The 21662-nt window shown below is 37.3% G+C and overlaps 1 protein-coding gene across 4 annotated transcripts; it reads left to right on the top strand.

The window, feature by feature from the left end:
- The first annotated feature begins 23 nt into the window (after window positions 1-23).
- Window positions 24-21588, top strand: LOC113685496 (histamine H2 receptor). 4 transcript variants are annotated; one of them, XM_089197503.1, is made up of 3 exons: window positions 24-150; window positions 8543-8662; window positions 18218-21588. In XM_089197503.1, the coding sequence occupies exon 3, from the start codon at window positions 18294-18296 to the stop codon at window positions 19797-19799; it is 1506 nt and encodes a 501-aa protein (XP_089053629.1). In that variant the 5' UTR covers window positions 24-150; window positions 8543-8662; window positions 18218-18293; the 3' UTR covers window positions 19800-21588. The 4 variants fall into 4 exon arrangements, with proteins under 4 accessions (XP_089053629.1, XP_089053630.1, XP_089053628.1 ...); XM_089197504.1 differs by lacking the exon at window positions 24-150 and adding an exon at window positions 3820-3941; XM_089197502.1 differs by lacking the exons at window positions 24-150; window positions 8543-8662 and adding an exon at window positions 12667-13077.
- The last annotated feature ends 74 nt before the right edge of the window (window positions 21589-21662 follow it).

The following is a 21662-nucleotide window of genomic DNA, read 5'->3' as shown; positions in this document are numbered from 1 at the left end:
CTTTCAATAACTTTGTTTGCCTCGCAGTTAACTAATTGCGTAGTTGTTGAGGCAGTTTAAGGTATTATATCGGAGCAAAGATTCTTTAATCCTAAAACCCCGACAGAGAAGGCGAGTTTGGACGTCCGGAGCGAATCCACAAATATATTGGTGAGTGCAAATTAAGGATTTTCAAACATCATAGCTGAGGGATGGATATTTTTTTGAGCGACAGTGTAAGTCGAAGATTATCTCAGTGGGGGAGATTTGAGGGACAGTAAAAGTTTGATGATAGTGAGTTCAAGCTTTTGCTTCGGTTTGTTAAACGAATATGTTTGTGAACTACAAAGCCTACTTGTAACTGTACATTTGGTTTCTCGATCTCAATATTGAATAGCCGACCGGTTGAAAAGTCTCTGTTGATGGTAATTTGTAAGTTCCTTTCTGTTGTTTCCCGGCTATTTCAAAAGCAATATCGACCATCCATAAAAGCAGAGCGAAAATTTTTTACAGTTACGTTTCCTAGCATTAAATCTATTGTTCAAATGAACGATATCTGGAACTTTCAGCCTGAGATCGTTTTAGCCAAGGTATTATTTTGCGCTAAATGATTTCCACCCAAGATTCAAATCTTAAGTCGCTTTGGTTTAAAGCGAAATCTTCTTGAATCTCTTGGAGACAAGCAGTTTTCTTTCTAGGTGACCATGGGTCAGCACATTGAATTAATCCCTAAATCTGCAGCGCAAAAAAAAAAAAATCGACTGCAATCAGATGTACTTCTGTACATGTAAAACTGGGATTGTATTTCAGTAAATGGGGAAGTGACTTCTTGAGAAGGAAACCTTGCATTTTTATTTTTGGAACTTGTTGACAAGAGAATCAAATAATCCTTGAATTTTCTTAGCAAAAAGTGTAGTTTATGTTGCTGTATTTTGGGTTCTTAATCATTACTGATGCATGCACTTTAAAGAAACATTGAATTTATTCATGAGGAATACCAACATTTCCGATGATTGTAAAACGCGTTGAAACAAACTCAACAACGTAAAGTAGCAGAATATGAATCTGCGCAAAGGAAGAAGGGTCTTTGTTTTTTAATTTGAAAATATGTATATGCCATGGTCAATACGGAAAGTATATAAGACCCTTATCACCCGGAAACGAAATAATTAGGTGCTTTTGACCCCAAACAAAGGCAAATATCGATAGCTATTCAACCACGACGAAATAGTTGTCTCATTTCACGCGCTACTATAACCACTGCATGAATAGGCAAAATGCCGGGCCTTTTTCCTCATTTCAAAATCAGACAAATCGAATATCTGTGGATATTTCACGAGTGAATAAAGGTAAGAAATTACTTGAAGAAATCATGTTTCGAAGGCCTCCGGTACGGATTTTTTAGCTTGGGTTGTGTCTTGTATTCAATTGCTGTATTTTACAACAAGGTCAATTTTTTGATCACCAGTTCACGGAGGAAAAAAAAAAAGAAAGCCGTTCAAACAGTAAGAATTAAAGATTTTTCTTAATTCAATAACTCTCTATGTTTATAGTTTATTTTCGATTAATTGCACGATGGAGAACATTCTGTTGAAGATACAAAACATAGAACAAAGTTGTAATCATGCTAAAAGTGAAATGACCTATTAGGTATGTGACAAACGATTTAGGCTTACTTTCGATGTACACTCTGGTCTGAACCAGCTGTGAAAGAAAATTTTCCCCGCTAACCATGGCGTCAAAGAATTCTAACAATAATTTTTGGTTGGCTACGACTTTTGCTATATTGAGACCAGTTTTAAATCAATTTCAAAACTGGGAATTCAAAGATTCTGGTTTTACGTGGGAGAGATTTCCTCGAGCCCAATATCTCATTATCACATCGGGCAAAGTCAGGTTCTCGGCTGAAAACCTCAATGCTTAGTACTTTCGCATGCATATGATTTTCTCAGATGAAATTTTTAGAAACTTAGCTGCGACATTTAACAATCGTAATTTCCTTGGTATAAGGTCGGCAATGTTTCGGAAATTTACAATAGCATCATATAATTCAGTTTTTTTGCTATAAATTATAATGCGCATCAAAAAAAAAAAACCAAAAATAAAAAAAAAAAATTAAAAGGAACTCGTATTCAAAAAAATATGTCAGCAGTTTCCAATCTTCCGTTCTGATAAGTCTGAACGGTAAAATTTCGTAGATATAAAATTAGACCGCGAATCTATGGGTTAAAATGGTTTCATTTGCGTCTCGCCAGCGCGAAAACTGACGAATTGTATTACCTATCACGATTTCAGAGGTAACGACACAAAATCCTTATTTTGGCCTAAAACATATAGGTGAATTATTTCTTAACATAAAAAACTGTACATGTCATTGCTCCCTGTCAGACAAGGAACGTATTCATTCATTTTAAAATCACGTTCATCCGTACCTTCTGAAAAAGAATGCGAGCTAACGAATGTAGTGCAGTAAATCAGAATATTAATTTTTTATAGCCACAACTCCCACAAATAGACCTAAAAATAGAAGAATTTCTGCTGCATTCGTGATAAATTCTGCATTTGTTTTTCAAACAGCGGAAGAACTAATTTGGGATTTTGTTACCAAGCTATCGGCATCTAAATCATTATAAATAGACTTTTATTTCCGAGAATATTATATCTGCTGCATGAGATAAGTAATTTACTTGGGTTTCCGACCTCTCGGAAGAGAGCTGAGACTGCTGATTGAGCGATCAATGATAAATAGGAAAACTCTCTTCGTCGGATTATTTTCTTGAGTTCTTCCTATACTTAGGTTTAAAAATTCGAGTCCTAACACGCCTTCCTTAGATTGGTGTTTTTGATGTCCTCAATAATGCAAAATGCATCGAGGTTTATACTCTGACATACAATTTTACACGCAATCGAGACTTCTCGGCCCTCTGATTGGCTTGTACGATTTCCTGCAGGGTTCTTTAGCCAATCAGAACGCTGAGTCTTCTACCCCAAACATTAACAAGTAACGATCAAAGGCGATTTAGTTAAATTACTTTCTCGAGCTTTTTACATGTCGTTATCTTACAATCCGCTTTAGTTAGGAGAATTCATAAGGCTTAGTTCAGTTTCTATTTGAAAACATGACTTAAAACTGAGCGGTATCTGTGGACTACAAAAATTACTCGGTAGAAATCTTTATCGCGATAATTTTTCTCGTATCCGACAGAAAACAACAAAAACAACGAATGTAGCGTTATGCAAATTTAAGACTCGTTTTTGTTGTTGTTGTTGTTGTTTTTTTGTTTTCATTTCATTTTTCTATTTAAAAAAGCTTCAATTGGATTGTGCTGATGGGATTCCCTTGAAAAGAAAAATTAACCGAAAGACTACGTATCTAAGGAAATCTGTTTTAAAATTTTAAAACTTCAAAAATGATAAAAACTGGAAACAAATGAATTTCGCTATTCAAATGCATGAATATAATTTTTTACCTTAATTTCTTCTTTTTCTCAGCTCAATTTACTCCAAGAATCGCCCTCTTAGAGTGCCCACAGGAATGGAATTTATGGCCAAAATATATTTCTGCTTGTTTCTCTGTAGGAATCGAATAACTCTTAGAAATAATTGCAATTATAAGGTCCCCATGAATTTTTTGTCTCAGCCTAACTAATCTAGCCAAAGCAGATACACTTGAGGCTCTCTAAACAGGATGGGAAAAGCCTGGGCTGTTTTCTGCGGCGCAGCAGTGTATCGGCAGGTGAAAACAACTGTCAGCTGGAGCTCTTTTGAAGGATAGAATACGGATTATAATTTCTTTACACTTTCAATACCTCGGACAATCCTTGGGGAGCTGTTACATTGAAAAAAACACTCTCGTTACATTGGAAATGTTTCAAATTTAATGCACAAGGGGAAAGGTGCCATGGATTTTTCCTAACTTTAGATAATAATCCTTTCAGGTGATCTTGCTGAAGAATCTAAAGGTATGATTTTGTTGGAAAACGAATGTCAAATTTTAAAGAGCTTCTTTACAACGCTGTATTTTGTATAACCTAAGTACTTAGAAATATGTGTTAAATGTGGTACAGTGCCATACAACAGAGTAGATAAAAATTAACAAAATTGATTTATTTCTGAGGATAGATAAAACTTAACGTTTTAACTGGGAATTGTGTATGTCAGTTCATATAATTACCTCGAAACTATCGGTCAATTATAAATTTTATTCTCTCTTCTTCGGTCGCCAGTTTGAATTTATAAAAAGAGGAAAAGAACGCCATAAATTTAGATAATAAATCTTTCATTCAAAAACTACAAAACTTCTCAGATTAAAAATTATTTATTGTCGCTCAAAGTCGTCAGCTTCACTGAATAACTCTTAAAAACGAAACTCACACCTAGAAAAACTAAAAAAAAATTGCGGACTTGCAGATGTTTTCAATCAGATGCGGAGCTAAATCAGACAAAAAAAATTGTGACAAAGTCAAAGTTAGTCGAAATTAAGATTCGGAGGCACTTACCACAAAATAATTAGAAAAGCCGATTAAAATTTGCTTGCCTTGAGAAACACGCTTCGGTATAAGACGGTATAAGTTAAATGAAACACGTCTTTATTTATCTTTTTTTTTTGCGCCTTTTCGGTAACTATTATTTACTCTTAAAAGATTTCTTTCTCTGGTGTATAGCAACGGAGGATAAACGAGAAGACGTTATAAGCAGTCAGTAGAGGAACAATTTAACTCAGTCGAGTTTATTTAACCAAATATCTAATGGCATCCATCGCCTAAACTTAGTTGACTATCGACCCTGTTGAATAGTGCGGTAGATGTTTCACTACTAAAATTGTTGGTAACGGGCTGGTTTGTTTGTTATTTTTTTTAGTCCAATTTTTGTTTTAATTGTGGTGTTGTTAGTTTATTATTCATCACGAAACTCTCCTAAGGACACAAGAGGTTGGTTAGCCACAGAAAAAAACAAACAAATTACTACATAGCTTGATTTCTATCGAGAATCGGCACCTGTGGTCGCAAAAATATCATAGAAGGTGCCTTCCCATCAGGCAGGCTGGTCTATTTAAAGATTGTAACAGTTTTGGGGGTTAGTTTTCATTCTTTCAGTTAAGCAATGCAAGGATTAGTTTTTTTTTCTTTGATATTTTGCCTCACAAACGAAGTAAAATTCTAAAAAAATGTCTTTGTCTGGCAATGCCCAGAAATTTTCTTGCTCTTGATCTCACTAATGAAATTTTTTACAGAACCAAATGAGTTTGAGTGTTTCTACACGCACGCATATCTCCCTAACCATGACAATAATAACAAGTACTTCCACATGAGTAAATAAATGACACAAATTTCCCAAATTAAAATCGCAAAAGGCTCTACGTATTTTGGGTATTAAGGAAATGTTAATTGTTTTCGAGGTATATGAGGCATTTTCAACAAACGCGCTGTTGTTTTTTAATGAAATCAGTCTTATAAGTTATTTTATGAGACATTTTCCTCGCAACTTGTAGCAACAACAAAATAGCATGATAATCTTGGTGAAGAACAGCGATTTTGCCTTTGGCCAAATGAAAATAGAGGATAGCAAACAAAGAGATAAATTATAAACTATAAATGACAGAGAACAGATCGTTAATTTCGAGGTGTTACTCTGTAATTTACGAATAATACTTTTAGATTCTTCTGTCTCTTTTGATTTTTAAAAGGAGGACCTTGAGTAAACCACGAGGAAGAGGCAAAACAAAAGATCTAATGAGCAGAACAACAGCTTAGCACGTGCATTTTGAAACTTTGTACGTTTCTTAGCCGTCCTCTGCGAAACAACAACGTGAAATCACTAAAATCTGCGTGGTCTGAGAACAGAACCCAAGTGTTACGGTATAATCTTACCGACAGAAAAACACTACAATCCCACAAACTAAACTTCTTTATTAAATAGCGAGTAATGTTCTTAACAAGGAGCGACTCCCAAAGGCAGTACAATACTTATCGTTAATCAACTTATTTAAGCCCACTACAGTCTAAATCCTAGCTCACCACTAACACAATCTCACTGCTGTCTCCAAAGTTCCTTGAAATGAGCAATCTTCCGCAGTAATTCTCTCTCGGTATAGCTTTCAACACAGTCGTCGCTCCGACGATAACAACTACTTCTACTACTACATAAGTAAGTCTATACATATATATATATATATATATATATATATATATATATATATATATATCTATATGTATATATATATATATCAATTCACAAAGTGTTCTGGAACATTTCAGGAGCTTACAAAAGAAATTTTTTACTTGATGAAATGTTCTGGAAATTTCTATGGTATGCAAGTCAGCATGACTCAGCAGTCTGGAGATTTCTAGAAGCTTAAATTTACAATAGTTACTCACAACAGAAGGCAAAATATTTAAGCATCCTTGTGAAGAGACGATGAACATGTCCAGCCATTTGAAAAATTTTATTTAAAATGATAAATTCGTTTTTTATCGAAGTGTTCCGAACAATCCTAGCCAGTAACAAAGGCTTAAAATGAACTGCTGTGGTCAGGAATAATGAGCGGCGACGTTATTTGATACAAAAATACTTTGTTCAAGAATTTCGCAGCGAAGGAAAAACAAAAACTTTACTCATAATCTTATTAATTTAAATGCTCTCCTGTTCAATCTGTTTACACGTTCAAATTGCCACGAACTGATAAGCATGAGTGTTACTGAGCCGTAAGAGGTTTGGCGCTTAAAACGGAACTTCCCAATTCAGTTTACATAATGGTTATTTAATGAAAATTGTCAAAATTGCGATCCATACGTGGGAAGTCGCAAGCTTCTCATTACTGAGCTGTTTTTTCTCATTATTCATTTAATTTTTATCAGTTTACTTCGAATTTGTAAAGAATAACATCGATAAATTCGATTGCACTTCGTGAAGGAATTCACATTTTGCTCTGCTTGAACGGTCGCAAGGAGTATCCCTCAGTAATCAAAGCAATTTTGAGTTTATTACAACTGAGCTCCTCAATTCGTATCAGAGAGAACACACGCTTTACTAGGTCTGTAAGTAAGAGAAAAACAATCCGCAAGAGAATATAAACTGTTTATAATCTCTTGCAAGCCGCTAATCGAAATAAAAAAATCTTTGCTTGGATCACGTACAAAATAATTCAAATTGCGACGAGCTTACACAAGCTTAGCCCTATGACTCCCATGAGTGACCAAGACAGAATTTCTTCTAACAGCAACTGAATACATATACAATATCAAGCAGAAAAGTGATAGGAATGAAGAAAAACATCTCTTACGGGATTGTTAGTTAATCCAATACCAAATTCTCAAAACTAACATCATACGATTTGCACAGAAGACAGTAAAGAGAACTAAAAACGGAATCTTAGGAGTGATGAAAACTAATGAGGTTTAAAGAGTAAGGACAGAGAGAGATTATGCTGTTTACGTCAAATTTCTTTTTGTCTCTGTCCCTTTGTTGTTCCATTTTAAAAGAAGCAAATCGTATTTAAAGAGTTCTTCCCTCAGATTTATGGCACTTGAAAGTGGTCCAACGGAAAAAAGCACCGCTCTAAAATCAGTTCAACTCATTAAAATTTATTAAGAACGCCGGCGTAATTATTTCAACCGGCTCATCAGAATTCAAAAACCTGATTGCTGTTTCGGTTCAAAGTTCTTAACATCTGCGTTTGAATTCCTTACTTGAAGAATATGTTTAATAATCTGAAAATTTTGTCCCATCCTGCGATACCGCAGAGATCATCTTTAGCCAATAATACAGTTTATAAAGAAGGAAATGTACATTGAGTGTTTTATTATTATCATTATCATTATTATTACTATCATTACTGTTATTATTATTATTATTCAAGCTAAGGGAAACGTTAGTGAAGTCTTCTATCAAAAATAGCCAAAACAAAATGAGATTGCTCCATTTTTGGTAACGTTTTGGCCATGCAACCGAAACGGGTAGTTCTGGTCTGTAAGGATTTAACACTTATGTATAGCATAATTCTTCGCTCCGATCTAACTCAGCGCTATCTTTATTTAAAAGGTAATTAGATGGTATGTGATTGTGAACGCCTCGCCAGGCGGCAATAGTTTAACTTATCTTCATTACTCCGCCATCACGGACAAAATGACATGCCAATTGCAGCGCTATCTCATCTCCTTTCCTTTTGATTGGTTGGTGAATGAGATAAACAACAGAACGCACTATCTAAACAGTGCAATCATCACAAGTAAATAATCACGCCAAGCATTTTGTGAACTCGAAAAATGATACCGTGCTCGGAAAATAACAAATCAACTAATCAGACAAGATGCAAAGATATTATTTACCAAGGTAGCATGCAGCTTGGACACATCATTTAAAGGGAGCGAACACGTTTTGTTCATTTTCTTGTGGGCAGGTTGATAATTTTCTATTTTTTATTGGGTCTGTAAGCACTGACAGCAATAATTCAACTGCATTCTGATCGTTAAGGTAGTTAGTCACGTTCTTGGCGAATTCCATTTGTGAGAGAGATCGTCAAGCTTGCCTACAACTACTCATAGTGTTTTGCTTTCTTGTTTAGAGATCAGAGGTAACTAAAACGGAGCTACTATTTTGAGTTCATCTCATCCCATTGAATGCAGCTCTCTTTGTTCTAAAAGAGACGTACTATTTGGTCAGGAATTGCACAAGCAAGTTTGAGGTAAGGAACCGAGTGTACCTTAACAAACCGAGTGTGGTGTATTTGACTTTGAAAGAGTTTTGCATTCATTTAACAGTGAGCAGGGTGTTCAGGAGGTTAGGATAACGTTTTTGGTTTCACTAACTGACTCAACAATGCTTACACGATTTTATGGTTCACATACTTCCACTTCGCATGACTACAGACACTGAAACAAAAGGTTAGAGCAACAGAAGAAACAAAGAAACAAAAGGTTAAACTAAGCGTTTACATAAAGAATCGAATTTAAATCTTTAAGAAAAACAATCCTTCGAAGCTGAAAACGAGCGTCACATTTTAGGAGCTGCGCTCGTTAGCGGTCTATTGCGTGGGGTATCCCATCCATCGTATCTCAGACTGGCGGTGTATTATCACTTTAACACCCCGTTCTATCGCAAAGTGAGGCTCTGAAAGTTATTACATGATGTCTCGCTCAGTTCACTGTTAATTTCTAGAGAATTTGAGTGTTGTTCTAACTATTTTCACTGCACTTAATTGTTTTTCCATACCATACATAAAAGCATTTAAGATTACATTGATATCATTGATGACTTGAGCGGGTTGGCGGTTGGTTTATTATGGTTTTCTATGACGGAACGTTCAGTAACGACAGAGAAGAGCAACAGCTGTTTGTGAATTAGTTGAAATTATTTACTATGCAGTTTCTTCGACAGACATTCCAGGCGTCGGATCGGATTAAACTTCGTTAGCTACTTCTCAAAAACCTCAAATGTTATCGTTCAATCTTTCAGGAAGCCGGGAATTTTTTTTTTAAAGTGGTTGAAGTCTAACAAATTAAGTAACTTCGGAAAACACTGTGCCATCGTAGAAACCGCAAGTAAGGAGCGCAATTGTTCGATATCGCATCCAATGCTTTAGCTGCTCCAATTTCAAAACAAGCAATCATAAAATTTTTCTTTCAAAAAATGGTGGAAGCAGTTTATTATATACACTTGTTGACTTTTAAACCGCTTACATCATTTCAAGAGGTTTCAAGTTTCCGCTTTGGATGAGCTCTAAGTTCCGTTCCGAGACGAAATGGTTGGCGACCATGTTCTGTTTGAGGAGATAGCCTTTGTCGAGCCCGCCAGCTGGTAAATCATAGAAACTCGTCTTTCGAGGCTTAAAAACTTAAGGTGGCAGTGACTGTAAAATCCTATTAAAATATTGAAACCGCAAAGAGGTGCTTAACTAATACACTTCACCCTAAATTCTCAATTGCTGTGTTTACCTCGCGCTTGAATGCAAATTATTCAGGCACTTGTTCAGGTTGACGATGATCTGAAATTCGTGATCTGAAGAGATAATTTGTACAAAACAAAACAAATACTTGATTACAGAATGTAGAATGATCATTTTGCCGGGGAGCAAATCAGTACACATTGAATCTAATCTCTTTATCACATGTGCTCCTTCCCAGACGTAGCCAAATGAAAGACAAGACCGAAATGACGAAGAAAGAAATTTGAAGCAAATCGCGACAGAATTCTATGCGGGTTAACCCAATGCTGACAGATTTATTACGACATTTTCAAAATAAGTATATACTTTTAGCTGGTTTTTCTACGAGGGCGAAAGAGATCGATTCGAAAGGCTATAAAAATGATCAGAAACTGTCGACCGTAAGAGTGAAAAATTAATTTCAAACCCGGTCAAGATGTCGCTAAGATTAAACTCAGTGAATATACTGCTTTTCTGGTCATCTTCTCAGATCATTTAACCACCTGAAAAATTCTTTTTTCGTTTATGCAAGTATTCAGACCTATTTTTGAGAACTGCTATTGACTAAGCGATGTGACGTTCTAGAAATTTCTTAAATTTTGCTGGCACTTGTATGATATATCGATGTTCTTTATCGTTTTGTCCAATCTATTGAAACATGAAAACCCCATAAGTACCCACACATCTGAGATGTAATGAGGAACGTTGACGTACAAACCCAATTAACGCATTTTTGGAACTTTACATCTTCCAATCGCTACACCATTCTTCTCGTAAAGCACAAAAACTTGTACTTGACGCAACGTTTGCTACCACAACGTTTGATACCGCTGACCTGGATGCCTTCTTCAAACCAAATTATTCAGCTTCACTCAATGCTCTTTGTTACTTCTGCAAGTTTTCGGGTTTCGGTTTAGAGTCATTAATATGCCCCGCTTTCTTCAGATAGCAGAAGAATGTAATCGCAGATACTTACGGCACTCTAGTGTCTCATAAAAGAACATGTGACACCCATATGCCAGGACTATAAAGGCGGTATATTGGCCATATGAAAAGTTGCACATTAGCATCGTATCGTTCTTGCCGAAAGAGTAAGATGGATGATTTTGGTGAAAAAGTGCTAAAGATAAAAGTATGGATTCTCTTAACACTTTTTTTTTCTATCTACAGTCATTAAGGAACAACGATTAAAAATTGGTCTGAAGTTCATGCAAAAGTTTGTTTTTTAAGAGCCAGATCATGAGCATGAACCACAGAAATTGTCCAGTTCCTGTGGTGTAATCTCTTAATAGCTAAACAAACGTCCAGAAAGAACAACAATAACAACAACAACAACAAGAAGTATCATGGGAGCCTAAAATTTTTATCAGTTAAACTGAATATGCCTTGAGGAGAGGTGCCGCAATTGAGATGCTTTCCTTCAATTGTGTGTACAGTACGTGATTTAAATGTTGTTGTATAAACATCTCAACTTAATTCAAAGAATAGTTCTCAAGCTCTTTGACCAAACGACAGATCAGAATCAAAATAAGCATTTGTTTCTAACCCACTGAAAGTTCATGTCGCCTACCTGCCTCAAATACCAGAGAATAACTTCGTTTTTCTAGAAAACCTCAAAAAGGTTATCAGGAAGAGAAGAAATGTCTCGTTGAGCGGATTTGATCTCTCGATTACTTTTGTATTGTGGATTAATTGAATGTTCGTTTCTTGGCATCTTATATTCACGCATTCTTACACGGAACGCACAGAGATACGCTGGGCTGAAAATTTGCACGTTTTCATTCATCACACGGATACGTTCAGAACTCAAAATACTGCAAGTTCTAAATTGCTTTGCGGGATATGCACGTGAACGATGCCACGTGATATAAACATATTTCTTCTGAGCCAGGCCACAACCGGAACCCTCGTGAACAAAAATGTGCAATTAGCATACCTGTAAATTTAATTCTTTCGACCGCATTAACATTTCCTGTCTTCATTGTTTCGTTGACATCTATTTCCGAATTGAAGCGTAAGGTTTAAGTCATTTCGGTCTATAAATACCCTCTACGCACAGCATACTATTGTTTGTAACAGAGACTATCGGTCTTCCTTGATAGCCGATACGATTCCTTGAAAATTCGCTCACCGTGCTTTATAAACAACCCCCGCATTGATCGCCTGGTTTGCAATTAACTTTAGATTGTTTGATGGAATTATGGCATTCTTATCTTAACGTAGGCTTTTTCTCAATGGCTATAGCATCCTCCAGCCGACACGACTAAGTCCTCCGCAGCCGTCATGCGAACGGCAAGATTGAGACAAAATTCAAAAATTTTCTGTTCAAACTGAGAGCTGTTGGGCACTTTAAATCAAATTTCTTTACACGTTTGACTGAGCCAGCCTCCTTCTTGAATTACTTTTAGTACAGCACCTGACCTTTCTGGCTGCAAGCAAGCCGAAAGACATTTCCTCCTGTTCATTCGAGTCGAAGTCTTCTCTTTAATTAGGAAACCGTCCAAGCAAATCTTGCTGGCCGACCAAAATAGGCCGCACTGATTAGCCTCATCGAAATGTTTTTTCAACCACGCGTCTTAATTTAATAATTTTGGTATTTCCATCAACAGTGTCTAAATGCTTTGATTGCGCTCCTTGTGTAAGGTTGATTCGTGATAAATTGTGAAAGTGTTTTGTTGGTGACGCAAATTGATGAAATGACTCATGTTTCTGAAAGTCGATTTACCTAACAGCCGTAGCAAACCAGGGAGTGGAGAGGTCATCGTGTCCTCGAGGCTATTTCATTGTTTATCCTGTACAGATGACGTCCGAATTATGAATTTTTCGTTTGGTTATGCTTCTTTCGTCGTGTAACTTGCAGAGAGAGTGTGTTTCGCTGAGCGACTTAAGACAAAGAATAGCATCTTCAAGTAGATACTTGAGCCAATCGAAACGCTGTGAATCAACATGCTGCTGAAAGATATAAGTCAGTTTCTCTATTAAGAGAACAGAAGTTGGTGCAGAAGGGTTCAGACAACAGGACATTATCACAGCTACCCGGTTTGTTCCCTAAAGTTAGGAGGATCTTTATTTGGTTTAGTTTATGCAATTGTAACTTTTGTCTTTGGAGCTCTTAGTCTGTGGAGCGTTTCACATAGCGACAACTTGGTAATACTTGAGCACATAGTTCCAGCAAGGTAAGAATTTTCCTATCATTGAAATTCGTTCTCTAATCATCTTTGTTTATATTGCATACAGTGTATTTGTTTAGTATCAAGGAAAACACACATAGCGGTCATTATCTGTATTGAAATCCGCTTTAGGGATTAAGGATGTCTTTAAGCACTTAGGATCTGTGGTTGGTTAGGCGAAATGTTAACCTTCTCATTTAGGAGATCTGTGTCAAGAGACTGTTTATATTATCATAACTACCCGCGTAAGCGACCCTAACTGCCCATTCCAAATTCCAACGGCCTTGAAAATAAAAACTCTAACAACTTGTATGAACTGGAGGTCAATCATGAAGAAAGGCTTAACTGGAAAACGTTTCAGTAAACTTGGAATATTAATTTATTTTTGCATAAATAAGGTTGAAGTCACGGTTCTTTGCAGCGTGGCAACACTGAACCATTTCTGGTATGCAACCTTCATGCATAGAATCATTTACTTTTCAAATTTTCCAGATGCGGCCACAATAAGTTCCATATGCAAACTGTTATTGTTCAGCACGGCCAGAATCTAGCGTTTAAAGAAATCGACATTCATATGGGCTGATTGAGCTAACATTGATAGCAAGCGCCCTAGGGGATAACACTCCATACGTGCTACCTGCCTGACTTACTTCAACTAAGTACTGTGTTAAACTGTAAGACGATCAACCCTTGAGTGCTTTATCAAGCTCTACAATCGAAACCTCCGATGTTAGACTCATGAAATGATCTTTTGTACATTGTTAAAAAAAACTTAAACAATTTTGCAATTTTAATTGCAACAAAAATGTTCGCTTTGGTTAAGTTTTGTTTGCGTCATGTCCCATGAAGACAAAATGCTTCTATTATGGTTTTGTAAATTGGTTACCGCTGTGAAATGGAGCATCGGCTAAAAATATACCGCGGCCTCCCTTTAATAACCTTGATTCACGTACCGTTAGGTGCGAAAAATATCGAACTTATACATGCTGTTCCAAATAATATAGTTCTCCGTTAAACGCGCAAGTTTCAAATTTAAGAGTATCTTTTCGTAACGCTTCCTTCTTGTAAATCTCATTTGTCAGAAACTATTAAAGAGCTAAGTTTTGTTATCGATTAAGGTATTTTATTTATTCAGCTATAAAACGTGAGGCTGATTTGAAACGAAACATAAGTTTTGAGAGGCATAAACTTTGAAAACGTTTCCCTATTCCTGAGATGATCCTATAGACTTGACACAACTCTAAGTTAATTAATTAAATGAAACACTTTCTCGCAAAAAGCGCAGTACATCTGTTGGATGGAGCGAAATGTAGATTGTTTACGTTAGATGAAAAAGATTACCGCTGGATTAAACGCATCAATCATGATGACAAGAAAGAGGAAGATTTAGCCGAACCTCAAAGTAATAGCTGAAGCGAACTTCCGATTAGATAACCACACTGTATTAGGTCAAGTTGATTTTACAACTTAATGTATCGAAATGCATGTTTTTCGAAATTATTGGCATACTTTTTTATTCATTGCTTTATACTCCGTCACTGCCTGGAAAACTTGGGTACTCGGAAAGCTGCTCGTTTTAGTAAGTTTTGATTTAGTCCTGATAAAGTAATGTATATCTGATAGCTGTGCAGTTTGCTTATGCCTTCACAGACAATGGAGATTTATACTTGATAATGATTATTCTGTACCGTAAACACACAGTTATTGCATCCAATCAACTAAATCTTCCCAAGCAAAGGATTGTGCATGCACTTTAATGCAACTATGTGGCACTTCTTGCGGTGACCAATTACTTTTTCCAGTGACTCTTTGGAGATGTAAAATTTAATTTCCGTTTGATACCTCAAACGGAAAAAAACTGCCGTTTAAGGGAAAAGTAATAATAGTAGCACAGTGTAGGGTTATCTCTCTGGGTTATCTTCAAGATACCATTCTAAGCAGAAATATCGCAAATCCCGGCTACAATTTCGCGAATGACATGAGCGCTAATTGTAAGTACAAGCCCACGCCTGTCTAAATATTTAACAGAGCTGCTGACCAATACTTGTATCATTTCATGAGTCCTACAGCAAGACTCATGAAAGGATTTTTGCGGTGAAAGAAAACATGGCTTAACCGTCGAAGAATATACTTGTTATCGAGATAAAGAAAGTTGAGAAAGGTTTTGTCGGTCGCTATTATCAATGAGCTTATCCTATAAATAGAGCATTAAGATAAAGGTCTGAAAACATCATCCTCGCATGTATGCCAGCTGGTCTTTGGACCACATTTCATTCAGGCAAGTTTCTTTCACTTCAAATTTTAATGCTATAGAGAGGGGGTAAAAAAGATTGTCGAAAAACTGAGAAAGAACTTGGTAAAATGGCGAAATTAAAGGAGATAACCATGTCACAGTTGATCAAGAATTTTTCACATTTCGTGGTTTCTAAAGCTTCATTTATTCTCTGAAAATTGAATTAAAGATGTATCTTTTAATCTAACCAAGCTCTGTAATTATCAGCCTGGCGCGTGTTTTGGTCGATATGATATTTGTTCGCATACCTTACCGCTAGGTTAAGCCCATTCAGCACTTACTTCTGGGCCAATATGGATTTTAATTGACTATCACTTATAATCAGTGCCCAATTGTAAAAACACGCCATGAAAATTTTGAAAGCCATAACTTTTCCGTCAAAGTTTACGTTGAAAAATTTCAGTAATTGTTGAATTTTCTATCACAGGAAATTTACTTAGTGCGGGTAAACTCATTCATGGCCAGTCTGGTCGGAGACTAACGAAAAAAGATCGAAGTCGTTTCGAGCACTTTATCGTGGTAGTTCTTTTATCAATCTTTTTGTCAAAGGTAATTGTGATGTCATAAACTCATAGCGTTCGATTCCGGTAAACTGCGTCTGTGCCTTGCGCTTCATGCTGAGCGCAAACATACACTGACAGAGGACAGGACTGATGACATCCATTATCAGAGCCCCCGCTGTGTTCTTATGCCGTTAAAATGATAACCACAGATGTGAACAAAAAGCTCGGAACTAGGCGTTTACTGTCTATTGTAAGAATAGCAACGCAGGAATCCTGCTTAGGCAAAATCTTATAATACTCCTTAAAAGTGTATATATATATATGATAAGAATGTTTAATAGATTTTGGTTTGAGATAACGAGTGAGTGACACTAATAGGTCATAGAGAGAAAGAGAGAGAGGTACAACACGCCGGGGGAGGGGGAGGGGGGGTGTCAAGTGTTTGTGTTGGTCATGTATAACGTGTGTCTGCTCTATATGTTTTAATTGCATCAGTTGTTAGTTCTACTGAGTTAGAGGGGCCCGTTTGACCGGGTTGAAGGGGGCTTGTTATATCGGGGTTTATAGGGGCCTGTTATATCGGGATATAAAGTCTTGTTTCGCTGGGCTATAGGGGCTTTCTATACCGGAATATGAGAGCTAGTCATATCTAGGTACAGAGTTCGTTATATTTAGTGGTTGAGGTTGGTTTTGTTAGGGTACAGGTGTTTCTTAAATTAGGTTATCATGTGTAAAATTTCTTTAAATCATCATTCATAATAACCAGACGAAAACGAATAGAGATTTTTTAACCTTATTTTCCGATAATTTACGTATACAAGCCTTATAATGTTGAAGGTAGATCATTTAAAGCAAATATTCAGACTTTGCAGGTTTTTAAACCGTGTCTCAACATTTGGAAGAGGTTAAAATTACTTCAGAACTGATATCGAATATCTTTACACCTAACGGCAATAAAAACAATTCAGGAATATATATTATACAATTTGAGTTGCAACACCATTTAGAAGTTCTCGGTTATTGTAAATTTTCAAGCATCATTTCGGTCTTCATTTGAGTGGCTTGCTTTCTTATTATCTTGAAATGTGAATATAACAAGCTATGTTTTGAAGTGCGATTGCATTAAGGTCATTAAGGTTCATTAAACATAATTAGGCAACGCTCCAAGCAATGGTCCTTTTTCAAAAACCACCCGGTGGGCTGTTTGAAAAAGCTGTAAACAGCGTTTTTCTTATCCAAAGAACGTCTTATAATAACTTGCAATTGTATCTTTGCATTCATGACACCGCATCAGTTTGCCCATCTCTGTGAAAAACCTATATTAGTCCTGACAAGAACTTAGCGTGTGCACTTATCAAATTATCTCCAAAAATAAAAGTGTCACAGCTCCTTAAACGCATCACTGGTTTGAATCGACAAAAGATAAGACGTTTTTGAATGCATGCTCTCAAATCAGCAGCGTGGATCATACCAGTCATTTAAGACTATCTTATCGCTCAGAAACGTAACTTTACAGTTAAAATAATTTGCGACAAATGAAATAAGCATTTCTTGGTAACAGCTGAGAAGATTAAGAGGCGACCTTTGCCATGCACATAAGCATGTATGGTTGAACGATTGCAATACTCCTATGCTAGTCATAACAAAGAGGATTGAATCGCCACTGTTTGACCGGATTCGAGCCCCAGGGATAAATTTTGATTGAATGTGCCGCTCTAAAATCACTGTCTCATTGAAAAATGAAGGGATTATTCTCAGTGCGCGGTTCTTACTGAAATCGCGTTCCATCATTTTTTACTAAATGTCCCAGTGTTTCCCGTCAGCTAGGCTACACGAGCCACCCAAATTCTGTAGAGTCCCGTCAGAACTTGTCGGGTGGTGCGAAAATGCGACCAACTCACGTTCTCTCCTCAAGAAAAATTCATCCCACACTGAAGTACGTGACCATGTGCGAACTGAACGCAGCTTGAGACAGGTATTCGGCAGAAAATCGAAGTAATTGATAGTTCGGGAAATTGGACTCAGGTGAGGTCACGCAGATATACTATCGATCCACGCGATTGTGCGAAACCAAAAACATGTGAAGAAAACAGTGTTGAGAGACAGGCGTCTAGATTAATCCGTATGAAGCCTAACTGTCACGCGCTTAAGCAGCTTAAACGCTTGTAAATCCTAGCAGAAGCATGACACTAGTTTATGCTTTCTTCACTACGATTGCCGAGTTGACCTCTATTGAAAGCCATACTGAAATTTTGTCAGAAATCACTAGGGCCAATTGCTTATTCCACGAAATCACCACGGCTAAAGTAATAGTGTTTGGTTAATCTTCTTTGTTTCTTTCAACTCGTAGACGCAGCAACACCAAACACCAACACCAGATTTGAGCAGGAAACGCCGAGCCTACAACAGGAAATATTTGGTCCATCATGAGCGCCAATAACAGCAGTGCGCCTGTACCCGTACAAGTTGGGTCCTCAGAGAATAGCGTTTCTCACAAAGTCATTTCTTCCATAGCAATTACAATTCTCATCATTCTGACACTCTTTGGCAATGGCCTCGTCATTTCCGCTTTTTATGTGTTCAAAAGGATTCGCAAGAGTGTCACGAACTGGTTTATACTCAGCCTGGCTATAAGTGACATGATGGTAGCATTTATCACCGAGCCTATTTGGTTGGCTGGCGAGATCCTCTCTTGGCAATATCCACCAGAAATCGATGTACCGACCTTCCTCATGCTTTGGACCTTGATCGATATAATCTGTGCAATTTCATCAATCTCTAATTTGATGTTCATCTCCGTGGATCGGTTCTTTGCTATCAAACATCCTCTGATCCATCACACGAAGATGACTCCAGGCAAGTGCAAATGGATTATCCTGCTTTCCTGGGTGCATGCGGGAGGTACATCGTGTCTCTATCTAGTGGACCCTATTTGGAAGTACGTGGTGATCTTCCTATTTGGATTCATTATCCCTCTAATTGTCATACTGTTTTGTTACGGTGGGATCCTTCACGTGGTAATCTCAAGGTCTCGACTCACACATCGTCATGGGAAACGCCTTTCCACAGAATACAAAACGGCCAAAAGTCTGGGCGTCGTGACTGGCGCCTTTGTTGCATGCTGGCTTCCATTTTTCATCGCTTCTTTGGCGTTTTGGTATTGTGAATCTTGCAGAAGAGATATCGACACCATTCCAGCAATCACCTCCGCGGTGAAATGGCTGCATTACTTAAACAGCTGTTTAAATCCCATAATTTACGCGTTTTTAAATCCCACTTTCAAGATTGCATTCAGGAATCTAATTAGGAGGATGTGTGGCAAAGAGACTTTAAACTCTTTAGAAACTGAAACTTCGTTTGCATCATTTCGTCGACGAGACACTTATGCCTCCGTGAAGAGCAACGAGAATGGAAAGGAAAAATCAGGCAATGTTCCCAATGGAAATGCATCTTTTTACAAGAGTCCCCTTTTGAAACAAGAGGGTACCAAGATGAATGGCGCAGTTAAGCATAACTCTATCAGCGATGATGGCAGTGTAGAGCGCGGTATTGAAACACCCGAAGACAAATACTTCGGAGGTGACCCATTTTGTTCTACACCGCCTCCACCATCTTATGAGGAATGGTATCAGTTAAAGAACTGCGAAAGCAATAATGTATCACAAACAAGTAGCAGCTACGTCCCTGTTGCAATAAATAGTGATTGGAAGGAAGCACCAAAGCAAACATGTCCCATACAGTGCGACAGAACTGTGTCCTTTTCGGATGACGTTAAGATATGTGGCGAAAACTCACCAGAGAAGACAGCAAGCGATATGCCTGCGTTGGAAGGTCACATCTCTACCTACCATGACGAGAAAAGCAATCAGACTTTCTTACTCGTCGATGGAGTACAGATTCCAGACGGTGAAATCCGAACAACCGATGTCTAAAAAAGGAGACATTAAAACTAGGACATGGGCAAGTATATTAGGTTATTTGAGATACAGTGGAACGTTTCTGTACGACGATCAGTTTATAATACAGATCTCTTCAGTATTACCTCAAAAAAGCTTGATAGGCGGTCAGTCTTAAGCCCCGTTCAAACGGTCATGATATTTGATCATAGTTTCAACTATCGAACTATCATGCACTTCCATCCTCTATTATCGACTGTACGTAGTTTGGACACGTTAAAATTCGACGTGATAGTTGACGATAGTTTTTGCCGTTTGAACGAGCGAATGATAATGAATGAAAGTTTTTCGTTAAACAGTTTTTCCAAAAACGGACTCAAACCGAAATGGCAAAGGGTGAAATGACTAAAGTAGCTGTCAAAACTTCGCATAATGTCTCGTAATTCATTCTCATCATTTCCAGGTAGGCTTCAGTATCTTTAACTCGCAACTTTGTGACTAAAATTTCAAATGCCACCGAAATTGCTTAGATCGGCGCGCCTCATATTTATTTTCAATTACACGATCTCATTGCGTTAATTTTTCAACGGTCATCAACTATCGTGAACCGTTTGATCTAAAACATGAAAATCAATGATGGTGAATGGTAGTTGAAACTACCATCGACTGTCATCAACTATCATGACAGTTTTAACGGGGCTTTAGTTCTTCCGACCTATAGCTATATTTTCACGCCCAAAAGATTCATAGCTCGAAGGTGGTCGTAAGAACGGGGTTCCATTGTTCTCCCAAAAATTGTAAAGGCTAAACCATTATGGTCTGCCATTCAAGGCAAACCAGCAATTTCCTTTTTGCCATATTCCTTGTTCAGTGATAAAAACTTAGTTCTCTATGTTTGAGCTGGACAAGGAAACGATGCGAAATTATCTGGGATACTAGTGGTCACACATAGCCTGCCATGTATGTTCAAAATTACCCGCTGTCAGAAATTAACTAGTTTCCACATAATTATCTGATTCATTAACACAGAGAAATTTGAAAGGGCTGAATATTAATTAAATAAAGGGAACATCTCCATCTACGGGACACTAACGATAAATGGAAAAATTTTTCGGTTGTGTCGACAAAAGGGACAAATGCTCTTCAAGAGACGTTTGCCTCTTGGATCAGGAAGGTCGTAATGAAAACAATAAAAAGACAGGAATATCGATTATTTTGTAAAATAACTTCTTGAGAGCCTCTCTCTCTATGAGACGATAGCCTAAGCTAAGAGCGCAATTTAGATTAAAGACAGATTAATGAATTAGTCAAACATCCCCTTCATATGATAAAAATATATACTTTATAGACATTCATCTTCAAGCATTGAGTCATTTTTAATTGAGTGTCGAAAATAATCCTAGATTGCTTTAATTTTTATTTTTATTCGCTCTAGGATTGGTCTAGAAAACTCACTCCACTATCTCAACCAATAAACCAATCCCAACTTGGTCACCCGCGTTTTCCCGCACTTCGACTAGATCACTTGTTTTTACTTTGCATTCTCATTGGCTAATGATGATGTAACCTTTGTTCTGATTAGTAGTTGTAATTACTCTGGTTTTGATGTTCGACACTCAGTTGAAAACTGCTCTAAAGAAGCAAGAGAAGACCATAATCAAAGACTGATGCCACTGTATAGGTCTCATAAATAAGTCAATTCAGTTTTGAGGTATTATATTTTGATTCACGCCGGGCCTATCGTTCGGTTTGAGCATGTCTTATCTGTAGGTAACCCAGAATAAAAAAGTCACAGATAAATAAAGGGGGTAAGTTTCTAAAGAAACTGTGGTGCTGCGTCAGTGGGGGGGGGGGGGGGGGGGGGGGGACCCTCGTCAAAGAAACGAATGGCGACACGTT

Source organism: Pocillopora damicornis, chromosome 2 (genome assembly GCF_964200805.1).
Source record: "Pocillopora damicornis chromosome 2, jaPocDami1.2, whole genome shotgun sequence".
NCBI classification, from domain to species: domain Eukaryota; kingdom Metazoa; phylum Cnidaria; class Anthozoa; order Scleractinia; family Pocilloporidae; genus Pocillopora; species Pocillopora damicornis.
Note: the sequence above shows the minus strand (reverse complement) of the source record. Positions and strands in the feature narration are given on the sequence as shown.